This window comes from Drosophila sechellia, chromosome 3L, assembly GCF_004382195.2.
Source record: "Drosophila sechellia strain sech25 chromosome 3L, ASM438219v1, whole genome shotgun sequence".
Classification (NCBI taxonomy): Eukaryota; Metazoa; Arthropoda; class Insecta; order Diptera; family Drosophilidae; genus Drosophila; species Drosophila sechellia.
In genome coordinates, this window is record NC_045951.1 from 12,167,534 (window position 1) to 12,187,419 (window position 19,886).

At 41.6% G+C, this 19,886-nt stretch overlaps 3 protein-coding genes across 5 annotated transcripts; 2 read left to right on the plus strand and 1 right to left on the minus strand.

Annotated features, from left to right (window-relative positions):
- The first annotated feature begins 357 nt into the window (after positions 1-357).
- LOC6605443 (protein odr-4 homolog) lies at positions 358-3,034 on the plus strand. Of its 2 annotated transcripts, XM_032719380.1 has the most exons (6): positions 358-554; positions 647-821; positions 1,161-1,251; positions 1,318-1,443; positions 1,537-1,584; positions 1,795-3,034. In XM_032719380.1, exons 1-6 carry the CDS (start codon positions 462-464, stop codon positions 2,786-2,788), a joined length of 1,527 nt encoding a protein of 508 aa, XP_032575271.1. In that variant the 5' UTR covers positions 358-461; the 3' UTR covers positions 2,789-3,034. The 2 variants fall into 2 exon arrangements, with proteins under 2 accessions (XP_032575271.1, XP_032575272.1); XM_032719381.1 differs by lacking the exon at positions 1,537-1,584 and having other exon boundaries at positions 360-554.
- LOC6605445 lies at positions 2,950-8,325 on the minus strand. The gene is made up of 7 exons (XM_032719379.1): positions 8,245-8,325; positions 6,322-6,629; positions 4,967-5,800; positions 4,358-4,764; positions 4,184-4,298; positions 3,911-4,127; positions 2,950-3,848 (listed from the first exon to the last, which is right to left on the minus strand). Exons 1-7 carry the CDS (start codon positions 8,305-8,307, stop codon positions 3,609-3,611), a joined length of 2,184 nt encoding a protein of 727 aa, XP_032575270.1. The 5' UTR covers positions 8,308-8,325; the 3' UTR covers positions 2,950-3,608.
- A 22-nt stretch (positions 8,326-8,347) lies between these two features.
- On the plus strand, positions 8,348-19,774 carry LOC6605446. 2 transcript variants are annotated; one of them, XM_032719388.1, is made up of 3 exons: positions 8,348-8,433; positions 19,066-19,383; positions 19,445-19,772. In XM_032719388.1, exons 1-3 carry the CDS (start codon positions 8,428-8,430, stop codon positions 19,604-19,606), a joined length of 486 nt encoding a protein of 161 aa, XP_032575279.1. In that variant the 5' UTR covers positions 8,348-8,427; the 3' UTR covers positions 19,607-19,772. The 2 variants fall into 2 exon arrangements, with proteins under 2 accessions (XP_032575279.1, XP_002030279.1); XM_002030243.2 differs by lacking the exon at positions 8,348-8,433 and adding an exon at positions 18,329-19,009 and having other exon boundaries at positions 19,445-19,774.
- Positions 19,775-19,886: the final 112 nt, after the last annotated feature.

Below are 19,886 nucleotides of genomic sequence, written 5' to 3' on the forward strand. Positions count from 1 at the left end.
AAAATTTCGAATATATTTTTAAATCTAACAGTTTTTCTAGAGATGTCCAGCTTTTTGAGATAAGCTTCGTTAAGTATCGATAAGAACTTACCTAAACAGTCCATAGCATTCAATATATAACCTCCGGTCACACCAATCCGTACAGCTGGTGCGTATCGATAGTCGGCACATTCAATACATCTTAAATTTCATATATTCCCAAATATCATTTAACTGAGATCAAGGGACTTTATTTTGACGTTAATTTTAAAATCCTAATCAGAAAACAAATTTCAGTTAAATTCCAATTTGAATAGCTTAGCACTATCGCTCACTATCGAAACAAAGCAAGTAAACTCGATAGCAAGTATTCGATTACAGCTACTATCGTGGGGGGTGTACCCAGCTCTAAAAATTTGTCATTTCGGAACGAATATAGTTAACATTAAATTGACGAAGTAAGCAGAAACCTTAGAGCCACGATGCGCACAGTGCTGTTGAGCAAACACGATGAGCTGTACCTGGAGAAATGCGCACAGGAGAACCAGTTCTCGTACGGGATAATCGTGGGCCATGTAAGTGCCATCCGCCACGTAGATTTTGTTTGGTTCCCCCGCTCAACTGAATCTCCACTTTCTCCTGATTTCATCCGCTCCGGTTGCAATAGCAAGCGGACCTCACCAAAAGCGTGGTTGTCCACCTGGCCAGGAACAACGAGGAGGATGCGGATATGGAGGACCTGTCGGAGGTCCGGCTCACCATTTCGGACATCAACTCACAGGCGTTGGCCTCCCAATGGCTGAGCGCCAGCAAAATGTGTCCCGGATCCTTTGACGTCATCGGTGGGTTTGCGTGCTGCCCCTGCAGTTTTATCTGCCCTACCCAGAAATAATCATAGAATGCTAAGGGATATTATTTATGGGACCATATTATCTGCCTGTGGATTCGAACTTCAGCCAAACCCTTTTTGTATATATGGTCAACCCACCCACGTTGACTGTTTAATCTGTGAATTGCAAACTTTTGATCTTTCATCATAGACAAACCTTTAAGCTATCAGTAATGGGGACTGAAACCAGTAATGTAAACTTAGGTCATTAACTAAGATTAAAGGATACAAAGCTTTAGGACTAACCACCTACAATTAGAATTAATTAATAATTAAATATCGATCTTTGCAGGCATCTTTGTGTCTTCAGTAAGATCCGATGTAGTAAACGAACAGAGCGCCGAATTTAAGAATGCCAAAAAGCTGTTTTCAGATATCTACGAGTAAGTCACAAGCTATATATATACATGAATCTCCATCCTTAATGACCTCTTTCCTTACCTTTCCAGTTTGCTCCTGAAAAGCAACAGCTCGTTTGGCGTCTACACCACCGACATTGCACAGACTGATTTCGTATTCCTCTCGTATTCGCTGGCCGACAAGAAAGTGCTCTGCAAGAACTACAGCTATGGCAAGTGAGTATTGGAAACGTAATCCCTGATCACAGATACGGGTCTCAATGTGTACTCTTTCTTTCACCAAACGAATCGCTTACATTTTATAACTAGACATTGCAAAAAAACGTATTTTACGGCAAACATAAAATGCATCATATGGTAACTAACAAGTTGAGAACTATGTACTTTCATAACTTATGTTCTATGTTCAATAATCACTTTCTTTGCTATCCTTGTCCTTGTGTTTCTTATTTCTTGGAATGCATTTTATGTGTTAGTTAACCATTAGGATTGTTAATGTTTATATGGTAGTTTGATTATATTCAACTTGTTCTAGCCCAAATATAATAAGAGTATTTCTTTTGATAGCGGCGGCACTTTTTCCAACATGGAGTTCCGGTTTGTGGACAAACCCTTCGAGTGGATTCAGCTAGAGTGCAGCTACGATTTCGATGATGTGCTGCCCATACTGGAATCCTCCCGTCGCGTCAACATCGAAGACCAGTTCCAGAGTATGATAGTGTCGGTGCGCAAGAACCTGCTGGCCAGTGAGGTGTTCCTCCAAAACGAAGTTGTCGAGGACACCATCGATCTGCAGACCTATATCAAAAAGAAAAAGACGAAAGTGGACAAGCTGCAACCGACATCGACAACAGGTGGCACTGCCACTGCCTCGAGCAACACCACTGACTCCCTGCCCCGGCTTGCGTCGGAAGGAATCATCGGAGGCACTGAAACCATACGGGCGAGCATAGTGCTCCCCATGAAATGTCAGCTAAGCAAACCGACGGACATCAAGGTGCGCGAATTTAGTGGCACGCTGCACATGAGCGGCATTATTACCACAAAGGTTTTCTGCAATCCTCGAAACAGTATAGCCGATGTTAAGCGTTTCCTACGCGACGATGTCCTGCGTTCGCTGATAACGCGTATACAAGTGTACTGCGATGGACTCACCGATCCCTATGTGACCGATGAAGCTCTGTACATTAGTGAGCCGCCGAGACGTGTGTTCTTCAGCCTGCCTTCAGAGGGTCCTAGCGCGTCGGTCGGAGCAGTGGTTCAGTTCTCCGAGTACTTATTCCGTGGCGAGGCACCCACTGTTGTGGTTTCCCAGGCCAAACAGATCCTGGACGTGGAGCTGGACCCAGAGACCATATCCGTGGAGGCCGAGGGACTTCCGGATGATACGCACTTCAACAATTGCAAGACGGACGCTGATTGCATAGACGATTCTAGGATTATGACCAGTTCGATGCCAAAGCCGGAACTTTCGCGCAGCCTTTACATGGTGGGAATCGCAGTGGCCCTGCTGGTCCTCCTGTCCTCCGTGGCACTTCACTTTGTCCTAGCCGAGCGGTAGGCAGCTGGGATGCTGGGATGACCGAACCCATAAACCAATTTATACGAAATGTTTTTTATACAGATAAATTATTCGCAAGTGTGCCCACGCACTCACCTCTCTATTGTGATCGTTTGTTTTTATAATTCATTGTGTACTCGTAGTAGTAAAAAAAGAATGTGTATAGGGATCACGTTAAATAGTTTTATTGTGGAAGCAAAACTGTGCAGCATTTAACACCAATATAATAAACTAATAAGTAATATACATATCAGCGATTCTTTGGTACGCCTATAGGGGAAATTTCCCTTAGCCATTTCCATTTTAGAGGATCTAAGTGTTAATTGTAGTGTATTTCAGTGGTGAAGCTACAGTTCATATGGCTTTTATCATCAGATTTATTAATTATTTTACAATCTTAAATCTCAGATTCCTGTTTTAACTTACGCCTACTGTAATTACATTTAACTTAAATAAGAAATTAATAATTTCATTAGTAATTGTTCAGCATAAAACATTAAGAGTTAAATTATGTACATTAGGCAAGTTAGAATTGTAACTATTATTAAGGGAAAAGCTATCCCATCGAGAATAGTACTTTCAGTTAGTAGGTGCTTTTAGAGCTAATTACACAAATATTTGGTTGTCTAAATTACAATCGAATTTGTTCCTTTGCAACTTCTAGTTCAAAATGAGCACATAATAATTGTGATGTTGGTGATCATGCAACGATTTCCCGCACGAATCGAACACTTAAAGTGTAAATTAGTTTTTCACAGCCTCTGCAGCTTTGCGGACCCAAGTCCATGTCTACGAAGTAACCACCGAGATGCCACGGATGCTAGTGCATCTTGCAGTTGCCATCGCAGTTGACAACCGACCACACCCAGTCCACGTAGTTGGGCACCTTGGCATAGATGCCAAACTTATTGCGCTGGGCGCATCCATCGCCGAACGAGGTGATGCCAAATATGGTCCACGGATGGTTGGGCTTCGTGGTGTCCCGGCACAGGAGTGGACCTCCTGAGTCCCCAGCACACGTGTCTATGCGCCCCTTCTGATGCCCGGCACAAAACATGTTCTAAAAGATATAGCCATAAGTTATTCCATAACTAAATCCTTAAATCCGCAGTAAGTTAGTACCTTGGTGATTGTGTAATTGTAGTAAACCCTGCGGCAATTCTCCATCGGTATGATGGGCACGGTGGCCTTGTGGAGCACACTGGTGCCCGTGACATCCCGATTGCGACGCTTGCCCCAGCCAATTATGGTGCAATCCACGTTTTTGGGCAGTGCCTGGAAGGGCTGCGGCAAACAGGAGTAGCCAATCCAAGTGGTGGCATTAACCGCCTTGCGTAATCTGTAAAAAAAGGTCACTTTTAATAGGATACTTATAAGATATGGTTACAAACGCACCTTAATAATGCCACATCGCTATCCACGGTGCGATTATCATAGTTGGGATGAGTATAGCTCTTCATCACCCTCAGCTGAATCTCCGTGCCATCCTCATAGTTGAGGTTGTGTTCCCCTAAAGGAGTACAAATGATATAGCTTTCGAAATCCATAAGCCATGGCATGGTAACCCACCTATTCGAACAAACAGCACCTTGCGCACACAATGAGCGGCGGTTAGTACCCAACGAGGAGCAATGAGTGTGCCGCCGCAGAAGGCTTCCTTGAAGCGATTCAGGATGGCCACCTGCCACGGCCACTCGCCCTTGCGCGCCGCCCGTCCTCCGATGATCTTCAGCATGTTGGACATGCTCCTCCGTCCAGTTCCGCTGCGAACAATGCCGCAGTTCAGCTTTAGAGGAGTATACTCCGGTCCGCGGTAACCCTTTCCCGTCATTGACCCGCTACCCGGTCTCGTCTCGTAAGCTGGTGTCTTCTGGAACTGTGTCTGCAGCCAATGCTGGCAGAAGCTGCCCTCCGTGTAGCAGTAGGCGATCTCCCGGAGAACTTCACGGCCACACTGATCAGTGATGCGGCACTTCCTGGAGATATACAACATTTCTTTATTGGTTTTGTTGTGTAAAAAACGATCGTAAATTTTAATTGTTTATTGGTGGGATTTTTAGGGCATCTCTTTGATCTACATATCTTTTTGTTTTCAATTAAAATGTATCTATATATTGGAAATATCATCTGAATTCTGAAGAATGTAATGAAGTTAATTAACATAAACATGTAGCTTACTTGTATCTCCTCGTCGTACATTTTGGCGAACATTTGGTCCATCTACTCCACTTGGAGTAGACCCTGCGTCGCCTTAGCGCTATTCCATCCTTGGCTGGCTGCACCCAAGTGATATTACGGTATTCACCCTCGGATTCCTCGGAATCCGCGTACATGGTGTCAGGTAAATCGAAGTCCTCGTACTGAAAGACATCACCCTCCACGCTGCTATCCTCGCCCAAATGTCTGTGTCTCAGTGACTTCCTCTCGCCAAAGTCCACAAAGTCGGAGTCATCATAGTCTTCCTCCTTGGGAGGTTTCCTGTGGGAGGGTCTTCTATGGTTTTGCCTTCGCCTGTGACGACGATGTTTGAGCACAAAGAAGTCACCCTGCTCATCGGAACTAATTAAATCCTCATCAGGTTCGGGTTCAAGTTCATCTTCCACATCCTCTTCGCTGAATATATCTTTACCCGGATATTTTGGCAGATGGCGCACCACCTCGTCAGAATTATTTGGAGGAGTCGGTGGTGGAGTTGGTGGATGAGTTGGCGGTGGATAAGTTGGTAGGTGGGTTGGATGATGATCGGCGGGGTAAGTGGGGGCATAAATAGGTGGATGTGTTGATGGATAAAGTGGAGCATAATTTGGTGGGGGCTTGTACTCGTTGTAGCGATAATCCACGGTGGGACCACTTGACGCCGCAGCCGCCGCATTTATGATAATCGACGGAGGCGGAGGAGGTGGTGGTTGTGTTTGGGGCGGCGCTTGCGGAAGCGGTTGGTTTCTCTCGCGGATGTGGCTATCATCCAGAATTAACGGTGGCTGCCACTTTATTGCAGGTGCAGGATGACAACTGTGGAGTATAAAAAGATACTCAAGATCTGAGGGTATTTCACACATAATTTTTACGAAAGTATGGAAAGTAATAGGATACGCTGCTCAAATTAGAACTTTTTGGGTATAAACAAACTAAAAAATGTGGCCTAAAAAATATTCTTAATATTTGTGTGAACCAATGCTATAAATACTCGTAATGCACATGTACTCTTGTGCTAGACTTTGTGCTAAATGGGTTTAAAAATAAGTCAATATGCTTATGAACTTTTAATTTGCGCCAGACAAACTTGAAAGCACTTAAAGAAATATAATTACAATTTTAGTTCGTTTAAGTTAGTTATTTATTATTATTATAGTTATAAAATAATGCATAAAGAACTACTTTACTTTAATGTCCCTATATATGAGGTATATAAAAATCTAACTTAATATTCAAACTTCTCTGGTTAAATGTTTAAAAAAGATTCCCTCACAATCTCCAACAACTTCCATAATTATAAATTATATTAACTAATAGTTTATGTATATTTCACTCACTGGCTGCACTTGCTCTGCTCCACGTGCTTGGTGTGTCCGCACTTGCGCTTCACCTTGCAGAACCGCTCCCGCCGCCGGACGCACTCCTCGTCGCATGGTGACCACTGGGACCAGCGGCTGAAGGGCTGGTGGTGATTGATCGATCTCCGCCGCCCACTCCAACGCTGTGGGTGTGGCATTCGCAGACGGTGCACCCGCCGCCCATCCACCCAATGCAATGTTCCGTGGTGATGGTGCTGATGGTGTCGGTGGCGATGGTGAGCCATCGCATCCCAAATCTCCCTCTTCGCCTCCTGCACATAGCCACTCTGTTGGGTGAAAACAATAGGAATAGGAATGTGTGTGTGAGAGATTGGGTTTTGGATTTCCCACTTTACTGCGGGGTTGAGTGTGAAATGCGATCTGCGCCCTACGACTTCTTCTGCTGCCCTCAAGGAGCCCACATTCGCTGCCCAGCTTCCCTGTTCTCCTGCCTCCTCATCCTCATCCTCTTCCACAAACACATCCAACCACTATAAATCAGACATGTCGCCGCTTTTTATTTGAAGTGTCATTGCTCTCGACAGTCTCGTGTCTGCCAGCGCAGTGTGATCCCCGAGGAAAGTGTGTGTATGGTGCGATATACCATGGTACACCACGGTCCCAGCTCCAGTTCCAAATGGGACGCCAGGCGGCGACGCGACGCCGCTCTATAAATAACTCACGCTTTTCGCCGACCGATCCGGCGGATCCCTGCATCCGTCCTCCCAGTCGAAAATAGGCTTCGACGTCTGTCGAGGACCGACAACATAACCGATTGCCATAACCTCTTCACCAACGCCCGACAGCCGCCACATCCCCGGGGAACTGGACACATTCTGGTGCCTCATTGTGCTGCTGAGTAGTACTGATCGTGTAAATGGGCCACGTTTTACAACAGATAAGTATATTCACTTGAAAGCGATCATGATTCATTTTGAGTCACAATTAAGTCGTGAATAATATTCATAACTATAATTCTGATTTGAATGAACTAAGACATGAACCAATATAATGAAGCTGATGTTTTGAAGTAATAAAAAGCTGTAATTCTTCACTCTAAAAAATTCTGAATGAAAGATGGCAAACTTTTATTCGAAATGTATTCAACTAGTTTGAGTACCAGTTGGACATAATTATATGGCGTCAGTTTTAAGACTGTCTGACCTCAAAGGGAGATTCGAAATTAACGACGGCTTCAAAAAGTTTTATTAGTTCAATGACTGGTTCTATAAATATTCGGGAAAATAAGCATAACTGGTACACTCAAATGACAAAATCCAGCAACAAAATTGGTTCATTTATTCCAACCAGCTAACATATTCTTTCACCTAATCATCTGCTTTTTTTTTTTTGCAAAAACAGGAAGCCATTATCGTTTCAGCGAGCAGGAACGGGCTAATCAAGAGATTTTAGTGAATGAATTGAATAGCTAAATTATTTTAATGACCATGTTTACAACTGAAATTAGTCGAATCAAATAAACCAGCACACACACTATGTTCGCATAATGAGATGCCAATAAATCAGACTCACTCGAAAAACGACGTAGGTCAGGGCCAAATCGGAAAAGTCGAAAAGTCAGAAATGGAAAACCCAAAAAATTCCCATCAAATCATGCGGAAATGCGAACCGCTCTGTGCTGCACACCTCAAGCTCAAGGAGAATCAACTATACATATATATGTATCGTTCCGCAACCGATTCCGCCGATATAACAATATACAAAATAATTCCAAAAAAAAACTAAAGTGCGACTAATTTGGCCGCGGTAATTGACCTTGCATTCGTGAATAAATAGTTCGCAGTTCCCAAACGAATTGCTTCGGGTTGACGTAATTTACGATACTTGATTTTGATTCGAATTTCGACAAGTGGGTGGCTTGATCGACTTATACACACTCACCTGAGTTTCGATTAGCAGCTGAACCACCGCGAGGAATTCAAAAACCCAGCACACCACTTTCATGCTCAATTGCTTCTGGTCTCGTTGTCTCGAAAATCGAAAATCGATCGGTAGTTTTCAATACCGTCGTAACGAATCCGTGAATCCAAAAACCTTGTCAAATGCACTGCGAATAGAAATGAAATGTGGGTAAGTGAATTGATTCGATTTTTTTTTTTTTTTTTTTAATTTTTTTATTATTTATTGAATCTTCCCTTTGTGTTAAGAGACTAACAATAAGTGTTCAAATCTTAATCTAACTTAATTAACTTTCACTTAGTGATAGTTTTTTTTTTTTTTTTTTTTTTTTTTTTTTTTTTCATTAATGCCCTAATAAGTTTATTGCTGGGCTGGGAGGTCGTTGCGGTGCAGCCGGCTTTGACTGCATACTCGGATTAGTTTTCTTGCGAGGGGATTTGTATGGGTGGTCAGCTTTTCGTTATACTTCGTTTTTTTCTCAGCTATTACTTCGATTACTAATTTGATTTTTAGGTCTCTGTGTATGTTTTCGTTTCGAAGGTACCACGGCGCTCCAGTGATAATTCTCAGAATTCTTGTCTGTGCTCGCTGAATAATGTCTATGTTACTTCTGGATGCGTTGCCCCACAGCTCGGAGCCATAAGTCCAGATAGGTTTTAAGACGGAGTTGTATAGAAGAGCTTTGAACTCCAGACTAAGTGGAGAGCGAGCATTTATGAGCCAGTGGAGGTTCCTTGCTTTAAGTTTTAGATGTTTCGATTTGGCTTCTATATGTTTGCGCCAAGTGAGCCGCCTGTCCAGATGAACTCCCAGATATGTTACCTCGTCGGCTTGTGGAATGCATATGTTATTCAAGACCAGTGGTGGGCATGTTTGTTTGTTTAAGGTAAAGGTAACCTGCTTGCATTTTTGAACATTTATTGAAATTCTCCAGTCGGCAAGCCATCGTTCTACAGATGTTAAGTGTCGGGATAGGAGTGCCGTGGCTTTTATTGGGCATTTCGAGCGACTGAGTATCGCGGTATCATCAGCGAACGTGGAGGTTGTTAGATTGTAGTCTATGGGGAAATCCGCCGTATACAGGGTGTATAAGATTGGACCCAGTACACTGCCTTGCGGCACTCCAGCTTCGATTGCGCAATCGCGTGAAGTGCTTGTATCGCATCTTATTGCAAACACTCTGTTATATAGGTATGACTTCAGTAGCTTATGTGTGTTTTGGGGCAACAGCTTGATTATTTTAAACAAAAGTCCATCGAGCCACACTCTGTCAAATGCCTGCGCGACGTCTAGAAAAATGGCTGTGCAGTATTCTCGATGTTCAAAAGCAGTACGAATTTCTGACGTGATTCGGTTGACCTGTTCGATGGTTCCATGTTTTTCTCTAAAGCCAAATTGATGTGTTGGAAGTGTGTTGTTTATTCTAAGATGAGGGCTAATCCGAAGGAGTAGCATTTTTTCAAACAGCTTTGAAAGACATGTTAATAAGCTTATCGGTCTATATGATGATGGCTGCGTTTTATCTTTTCCTGGCTTTGGAATCATTACTATGGTCGACTTTTTCCATTTTTGAGGGAAGTATCCAAGCTTGGCGATTGCGTTGAACAACAGGCAGATGTGAAGAATAGCACACTTTGGGAGTTCGATGAGCATTCTTGGAGTTATTAGGTCGTAGCCAGGCGATTTTCTTGGGTTCAGTTGCTCTTTGATAACCTTTGCTAGTTCACATGGTCGGAATTCAAAGGGTTCTTGAGGATCTAGATTGGCTGCTATTAAAGGAGGGAGAATAAATGTGTTGGTAGAGGGATTTGGTCGGAATACATTTTGTAAATGGTCAGCGAAAGCACTGGCTCTTTCTTCATCACTTCGAAACCAAGTGCCAGAGGGACTTCGGAGTGGCATAATTGGCGCTATTGGAGTCTTTAGGTTTCTGTGAGCTCTCCAAAGAGGGTACTTAGTGCTGGTGGGAGAGAGTTGCTCGATATATGAACGTTGGCTGTTTTTTTCCTCTTGTTTGAGAGCATTGGTAAGCCTGCGTGTGGCTATCTTAAGCATGTGCTTAGTAATTGGTGATCTATTAGACTGCCAATCCCTTCGTAGGCGTCGTTTATCTAATACCAGCCGCTCGATTTCGCGATTAGTTTTGATGTAGTTTGGTTTTGCATACGTCACTGGCGGGGTTGAAGCCTTTGCAGCCGAGACTAAAATGTTTTCAAGAGTTTCCGTTGACTTGTCTATATCCTCCTTTGAAGATAATGCCGTCGTTAGTTCTATGTGTGAACAGACATACTTTTGATACCTTGGCCAGTTTGTTCTAAAATTTGTGAGTCTATACGGTGGGTCGACGATGTGGGGGCGAGTTAGCATATTTAGAAAAACAGGTGAGTGATCTGATGATAAATCTGCTAGTGCTTCGGCGGTGACCATGTTGCGGGGGACATGTTTAGTAATTGCAAAATCGATCAGGTCTGGGATTTTTCTTGGGTCTGCTGGCCAGTATGTAGGCTTACCCGGGGATACATAGTCTAGCTTGTTTTCTGGCTTCGTAAGCGCATTGTACAATTGCTTACCCTTTGGCGACACAAGTCGAGATCCCCAATGGGTGTGCTTGGCGTTATAGTCACCCGCTGCGATGAACCTGTCACCTAGTGTGTTAAAGAATTCCATGAATTGATCCTCAGAGATTGGAAAGCGCGGTGGGCAGTAGACTGCGGCTAGAGTCGTTGAACCATTGTTGAGTTGTAAGGCTATGGACGTAGATTGTAAGTAGTTTTTGTCAAAATTGTTTAAGTGGTGGTGTTTTATGCGATTTCTGATGAGTATTCCAGTGCCTCCATGAGCTTTACCATCTGGATGATTTGTACCATAGAACAAGTATCCTGGTATATGAAAATTGTTTTTATTTGTGAGGTGCGTTTCTGATAGTAGCATTACGTCGATGTTTTTTTCGTAAATGAACTGTGTGAGCTCTTGTGTATGCCGTGAAACGCCATTTGCGTTCCACAGAGATATCCGTAGGGAAGCCATTATGGGGATTTTGAAGATACAAGAAGTTGAATCAGGATATTTTGGTTTTTCATGAGCTCTTGCAAAGTATTTTGCATGAACGTCATGAAGTCTTTCATGCTTTGCTGTAGGGATAGCATCATAGCTTCGATGCCACTTTGTTGTGTTTGTTGGATGTTTGTCGGTGTATGTTCGGAATGAGCAGTTCTTGTCGGTGGGGCGGGCACTTCTAGTCCGGATTTTAGGGCGCTAGCGAAAGAAATTGTTGGAGTAGTGTTTGGGACAGTTAGGGGTGGTTGAAGAATCGGTTGCGGTGAGTAGAAATTGACTTTGTTGTATGTATGTGCTGTGGCAATACGTTTGTTTAGGCGGCTCTTCAATTCTTTGTACACCACACAGCCTCTGTAGTTTGCAGTATGTTTTTCCCCGCAGTTACTGCATTTCTTCACAGACTTATCGTCCTTGTTTTTGGGGCAGTTTGCGGTAGTATGAGGTTCGCTACAGACAACACATACGGACTTAAGGGTGCAGTATGCCTTGGTGTGGCCGTATTCTTGGCAATTAGTACATTGAACTGGATTGATACGTTTGTGCGGCTCCTCCACGGTGATCCTCCGATGTAGCAAGTACTGTAAATTGTATATTGGGTGCACTTCGTTTTTCTTTAGTGCCTGGAGCTCTGGTTCGAGTTCTATTTTGAATAGTGGCTGCGGAACTTTGTCTTTGTTTAAAATATTAATAGCTGTCTTTGCAGAAAAGTTTTTGGCCTTCAGAGCCTCAATTATCTCAGCTGGTGTCACTGTTGCTTCAATGCCCTTAAGTACTACCTGTAGCCCTTTGCAACTTTTTAATTGGTATGTGTAGTAGTTTTTACCAGCATCATTTAGGTATTTAGTCACTATACGGTGGTCTGCTTCTGTTTGGATCTGTAGTTTTATTTCATGAATATTTCCTTTTTTAAGTGGGATAATGTGGAACTTGCTGTCACCAATCAAAGCAACGAGTTTATTTACAAGTGCATTTGTACTTTGTTCTCGTATGAAAATTGGTGGAGGCCTGGTCTTTTTTGGCTCCCCTACCGTTTTTTCGTTGGGTTGTTCGGTCGCAGAATCAGCCAAGATAGCATATCGGTTTGAATTATTTACTGCAGAGTTTTCATTGCCGTTGTTGGTTCGATTGATTTTGGGTTGATTACCTGCCTTATTGTTTTGAGGGCTGAGCTTTCTCTTGATTTGGATGTAGCGATCCATGCCAGTCTGCACAGTCGAAATCGACTTCTGCTTTTGTTTTGATTCTTCTTTACGTGCATTATTGTTGTTGCAAACGGTCAGTGCTGCTGAATTATTTACAGCTGGCACAGCGATAATTAGTTGGGCCGCTGACGAAGTTGATGTTGTGGCAGTTGCCAGTGAGGTCACTGCACTCGTTATTGCAGTGTTACAGTTACCCGGGACGGTCGTTTGGCGCTGCGAGAGGAGCGGGGTAGGAGAGGCGGTCTCTTCGCTCCACGACTTGTGAGCCGAAGCAGGCAGAGAGGGAGAGCAAGAACGCGGTCTGTCGTTCGCTGAGGGCAAAAGTTTCGAGTTAGTTGAAAGTGAGGGTGCTCGATCACCGATTTGCGGTGAGACGAAAGAAAAGTATGCATTGTTGCGTTGTAAAGAGAGCCGGCGCTCGTCTTGTTCACATTGTCGCTGAGAACGTATGTCGTTTTGATTCATTGTTCTAAGTCCACATATAACAATTACCAGAACAATATGGAATAATTATTTATTTTAGTAAATAATTACTATAGTCAATAATTGTTAGTTGTGCAAACTGCACTTTACACTTTGTGTTTAACTTTCACTATACTGTTGTAGTTTTTAGAACTTGCTATTCGTAGCTTGAAAGAAACACGTCTCCACCCGAAGACTGTGGAATGTCGACTGTGTTGATTCGATTGATGTGTGAATGTTATTTGGGTGTTCCAGAAGCGCAACGAATTTAAAGCCGTTTTGAACTTAACCTCGAACTTCTTTGAAATACAATTGAATAGAATTGAATTGAATTGATCAAATGGAATAAGTTAATTATCAGAAGCTTTAAATTACTTTTAGTATTGAAATTTCTTTTTCATTCATTAGCATCTTAAAATAGCTACTCTTTAGTAAAGGAAACATCTTAAATAGCTATTCTCCTCATTTCTCTGGAATGCTAACATTGGAAAGTATCTCCCTACAATTATGCTGACCCCATGGGATTACTCAACATGGAAGTCATCAAAATTCCTCTTCACTCTGTGTTAGTCCAATTAAATTATATAATACTATACCACAGCATAGGCGTACTTGAACCTGTACTTGTTTTATGCTTTTAAGTGCCTAATTTACGCAGACTAAGCGACTCATTTGCGTCAAAGTAGACTCATCCAAAAACATAAAGAGTGCCCCCCACGCAGTGCACAATTAAAGGATGCCAATGCCGCTGTTGGATCGAGTGAATATATATTGTGAATCTGGTGAATCTGTTCGTTCAACCGACTCCCTATCTCACCATTCGCCTTTCGGCCACAAACTACAAAGCAAATATTTGAACTTGTCTGGGACCTTAGCCCAAAGTGATCAAAAGCGTGGGTAAAATTATAAAAAAAAAAATCGAGAAAAAAGTGAAATTAATTAGCTACATACCCGTACATGTAATTACAAACAGAGAACGAAGGAACAAATTGAAAACATATATAGATAGCTGTGCCCCGAGTGCTTTTGATGCTATGCTCCTCTGCATAAGTGGGTTTTTTCAGTATGAAAGGTCTGGTCTGATTCTTTTCATTTTCCAACTGCAGCGCAGAATTTTAAGTAGACCCAGAAGAAACCGAACAAGTACAATGTACTTCGAACTTGCGTCAACACTGGATCTTGGCCACATCCGCGAAACTGAGATATTTAGATACTCGGATGCTCAGATACTGGGATAGTCAGATACTCAGATACTTGGATAGTCAGATACTCAGATTCTTAGATACTTGGATACTCAGATACTTAGATACTCGTATGCTTAGATACTGGGATAGTCAGATACTTGGATAGTCAATTGATACTGACTGAAATACGTAGATACTCGAATGGTTAGATACTGGGTTATCCAGATACTTGTATACTCAGATACTCGGATGCTCAGTTACTCAGATACTCGGATAGTCAGATACTAAGATTCTCGGATGCTCAGATACTCGGATAGTTAGATATTTGGATACTCAGATACTTGGATACTCAGATACTTAGATGCTGAGATACTCGGATAGTCAGATACTTGGATACTCAGATACTCGGCTGCTCAGTTACTCGGCTACTCAGATACTCAGATACTTGGATAGTCAGATACTCGGATGCCCAAGTATCGCCCCAACTACTGGCGATCATATAAGGTCAGATGCACTGGGGCAACCTACCAGTTGAATGCATCGCACGATCCTCTCTCTCACATTCGGCATTCTGGTTATTCCAAATGACCAAATTCGACACTGCCATCCCGACCAAGTTTGCAGCAAATTGGCCATTTATATGCCGCGCTAAATTCCAATAAAAATCGGTGCAATAAAACAGCGAACATCCCAGACACTGAACCCAATTCTTTGGGTGATTTATTTACAGTGTGAAATACATATGTACATCCAGCGCCCACTGAACAAACATGCGGATATATGTACATACATATATTCAATTTTATAAGCATCCAATATTGAGTAACTTGCGATGCGTGAAGAATCTTTCGCCGGATTTGATGGATACATGGATCCACAACAAACAAACCACTAGATACTATTTTAACACACCTGACGACACATGATTTATACATCGCCGCGGACATTTCCCCACCAAAACTATGTGACGTCATCTGCGAGTAAACAAAATGATTTATAAACTATTTCGAAAAGCGATGTTTGTCGGGAGTTAAGTTCTTGTGGAGATAAAACCAGGAAATACTTTAGTATTATTTGTGTAACTTACTATGAAATGCATTTGGTTTCAAGCGAAGAAAGCAAAAGTGAAAGTAAGGTGGTTTCTATATATGATGTGTTATAAAAAATTATAGTCTCTCAAAAAATAATAGGATCTCCGTAGTATACGCTCTAAATTCTAGATTTCGTATGTTTAGCCAGTTTGATACTAAACATATTTATTTTAAAAACTCTTCTTTGCTTGCCAAAAAAAACTTTAATAGTTCTAGATATTTGTTTGCTTTTAGCACTTTTAATTGATTTGTCTGGCGGTTTTTGTTGGTCCATCAAAGGTTTCATATTTCCCCAAACTTAGCATTCTGGTCGTATCTCAAGGATACTGTAAGATCGTAAGATATTATGTCGCTGTTCGTTTTTTGCTGATTTGGCTGAAATAATCGGTTTTTGAAAACCACTAAAATGTCCACCCCAGCGTTGAAACAAATTATTTATGTACATTTGTGTGTACTTCGAGCGATGCTGCTTCTTAATTTAGATCGCGATGCGTCCGCATAGCAAACAGAGCAGCAACAACCTCCACCTCCGTACCCGTATGCGTACCGCTTCCATACCGCTCCCGTACCGCTCTCGTTCCCATCCGTACCGTGTAAACAAACCGCAGTAGTTGGCCCGCCCCCCGAAATCGGCTTCCCTTGACAGAGTGCGATTAAAAGGCAAATATGACGGGGTCGAGTACGCATCTCATAAATATCATAATATTTCCCAGATGCCGTTCACTGCGTATCCAGTGACCAGTTTAGCGAATTCCTACAGGTGAGTAAGCGGCGAGTATTATGATTATGAAACAAGGTGAATCGCCCACCTATTCGAAAACAACCACCCACCGCCCACCGCCCACTTTCCACCAACCACCCACTGCCTACGCCCGCTCGGCATGCGGTCCAACTATTTTTCACGTTTTTTATTCGCTCTTAAATTGCTGCGGAGTAGACCACAACGATTTTTTATGAATGAAAATGTACTAATTTGGATCTAGCCGCTTATCGAGTCTTGAGTTTTCTGCACTGGCAAAAATATTTAATTAAAATAATTTAATTAAAAATTTAATTTAATTTAATAATTAATTTTTTTTTTAAATATATTTGGTAAATATAATGATATGTAATAAAGTGATGATATTTTTTATTTTAGTTTAGTTTGGAAGTTTCTTTTTTATTGCTTGTCAGATTTTTTACCCAAAAAAATTTATTACATGTAAACGAATCAAAGTTGTACCATTGAAGATGTTTACTTAATTAAAAACTTGTTATCTGAAAATTAAAAAATGTTTATGATGCACCTAACTTAAATATACGAAAGGTCAGCTGGATTGTGCTAACAAGAGATAGAAAGTGATTTACAATATTTTTTAATATTTTCTTTTTTGTTTTTCACTAGAATTTTTGCGCAGTGCAGCTGGCTGATATATTTTTTGTGGCTCTTTGGGCGGCTAGCCACAATGTCTGGTAAGGCCAATCAAATGTCGTTGTGTGTGTGTGTGTTGCATGTCCGCGGGCCCGTTTAACCAAATGCAATTTTAATGACGTGACCAGATACTAAAAAAAAAAAGCCCAATCGCTGCGAGCTGACTGTCGCTGGCTTTTGTTTTTCCTATTTATCTGCCGACTAAGTGGGCAGTTCGTGGGCAGTATGGCCCATTCGAGCATTTGAGCATTTGGTATTGTCCACAGATTTTGGCCAGCTTTATTCGTTAGTCAGCCTTTGTAATCGGCGGGGCATTAAGTCCGCTGTGCGACATCCACATGAGTTGTATTAGCGGAAGTGTTGGAAATAAATCATGCTTCGCATCCACGCACACACAAATGCACAAGTTTCATCGACATCGATGGCATCGCAAAGAAGCCGACGAACTGCCTCCGCCCAGCACCCCACAAGCCGGCGATCCCCAGGCACCCAGCATCCGATCATCCGGGCAGCGAGTCCACATCCACGCATCCATGGATCCCCTGCCCGCCGCACTGCACCACCACCAGAACACCCAATTTTCCACAGATGAATTAAATGCATTTTAAACACACATGCAGCAACAGATGGGGTCAAATTAATAGCGGTGTACGCCGCATATGTATCTTCAAGATTGATAAACAAACGCACTGTGTACTTTTTCGTAGATGAATCAATCATCATTCATGATGTAACTGTCTAATAATTACAAAACTCTTTCTATATTCCAGAGAATTCCAAACTAAAATTATCTAATGCATTATTGATGTATCTAAGCTGTATTTTAAACATAACTCCAAAGTTTGTAGAACAGCTTCCAAATTATTTCAAACACGGTGTTTTAGATATTCGCACCTCAGTTTTTTTCAAGCTCCATAAACATTTCCGTTCCAAATTCTCATTTTCAAGACAACCGAATATTTCAACCACAAATATGTGTTCTTGGTAACTAAATGTCCCAAAGATATAAATTTTGACCAAAAAACATAATTAATTAGGGGAATTTTGTATAGGCGCTACGAAACAGCACTATTTTTTTTTTGTTTTGGGAAACTTGCATGATTTATGGGAAATATGCAACATAAAATCGTTAACACTATATTTTAGTTTTTGTTCCTTATTTTAGTTGCTATTTTTTTGACTGCATGTGTAGATGGGTGTTTGTGGCTATGCGAACGCGGATTGTTTTCATGAATGAAACATTTTTTTATTCCATTTATCACTTGGCACCGCACCATGTCTCCTTCAGCTGCACTTCGATTAGCGACTTGGCAGCATTTTCGTTTCGGTTTAAGAACTATAAACCGACGCACTTTGCATATAAACACGGCTAACTGGCCCATCCATTTGGCTTTTATGACTCGAATATTAAACTGTCAACCGTTTAGCGTTAATTTACCTGGTTGACACTACTGGATCGCTCGGGTTTTTTCTTTTCGAAAATGTTTCAAAATCCGTTTCGCGCGCACATATTGGAGCAGTTTTTATTTTTACATTGGAGAACCACGTCGGATGTCGGATGTCGCCTCGCAAACTCCGCGTAAACAACCCGATCCCGTACTCCGTTCCGTTTCGTTCAGATCCAATCCGATCCGATCCAACCGACGTCTTCTCGAGAACTGAGACGGAGCGAAGAAAACGCCAACGCTCCGCGGCGAGCTGAAAAACGTCGCGTTTGCCGTTGACTTTTCCACACACATGTTGGCCGTGCACAGTGGACTGGAACCGGGTGAAAAATGTGCGGATCGCTTTGAAAATCCCAGGCGGACGCACAAATGCTTCCACGATTTCTGCGAATTGCGAATGCAGGCAAAGGTGCTAGTACACCGAGAAAAACTGAAAGAAAGTCTGGAAAAAAATATTATTTAATTTGAAATTAATCATTGATCTTCAAAATGCTAGAAGTAATAAAGCCCACTTAATCGACTATCTGATGGTGGGACCAAATATTATTTTATATTTTCCTAGCTCTCCGCATATATACGATTTATACGGACAAGCGAACGGACAAACGGACATGGATGAACTCGATAATAACCGATAAAAATCCAGTATGGAAATAAGTAAACATGTTCATGTAATTTGAAAATAATTACAATTTAAACAAAGCAAATAATTATTTTGTTATTAACATATGTATAATTACATTGTTAACTGGTGAAATTGCTAAATCTATAGTATTTTGATAATGTCATCAAATACAATTAACATAAATAAAAATGGGTTTTTAGTACCATGTTGTCAAAGCTTGTTAGAAGTATTCTCTGCGTCGCAGTTGTCGTTCTCGCCGTTGATTTAAATGTAAAAAAAAGAGTTTTAAAAATGCTAAGTTAACTAACATAATATAACCTTCACAGGATGCCGTCGTCTTCAAGTTTACGAACTTCGCCTGTATAAGTCGCAATGAATCCTGGTTTGTGTTCCATAATTGTCGTCTGAAGGCGGTCAGTCGTGAGAAGGTCTTACTCAACGTTAATGGAACGGTTCTACATCCGGCCAAGAACATAATAGTTCACGTCAAGATGTTTAAAAAGGCCAGCGGATATAAGCCTTGGTTACTAGATGTACAACTCGATGCGTGTCGCTTTGTGCGGTCGAACTTCCATCCGTTTGTGCGCATTATATTCGATCTCTTCAAAGATTTCTCCAACGTAAACCACTCGTGCCCATACGTTGTAAGTATTTTAAGTTAATCACTTAACTTTTAATTAGTATCACTACATTGCATTACCATAGGGCCTGCAAGTCGTAAAGGATTTCTATCTCAGGCCCGAGAAATTGAAGCTGCCATTTCCGTCTGGAGACTATCTGCTATCTTTAATATGGAAATTCGACAAAAGGCCACAGTTCGATACCAACGTTTCTTTTGTTTATGCAGAGGATCTCATAAACGCATAATCATCGAAACTAGAGATCGACTAACTGATACCCTTTTGAAATTGCAAGGGTAAAATTTTAAATAAAATGAAAAAAAATCAAACTAATTGAGAGGGTGGTTATTTGAAACTTTTTTGAAATATTTTCGATGCACAATTATTAAAGTTTTAAAAACTAATCCCTTAAAAATATGTTCTTTTCGCTGTTAATTTTTTAAAAATACCAAATAAGGAACAATTTTTTTCACTGCACAGCTACTTCCAATGGCAGTAAACCGAATGTTACACTCCATGGACGTTCA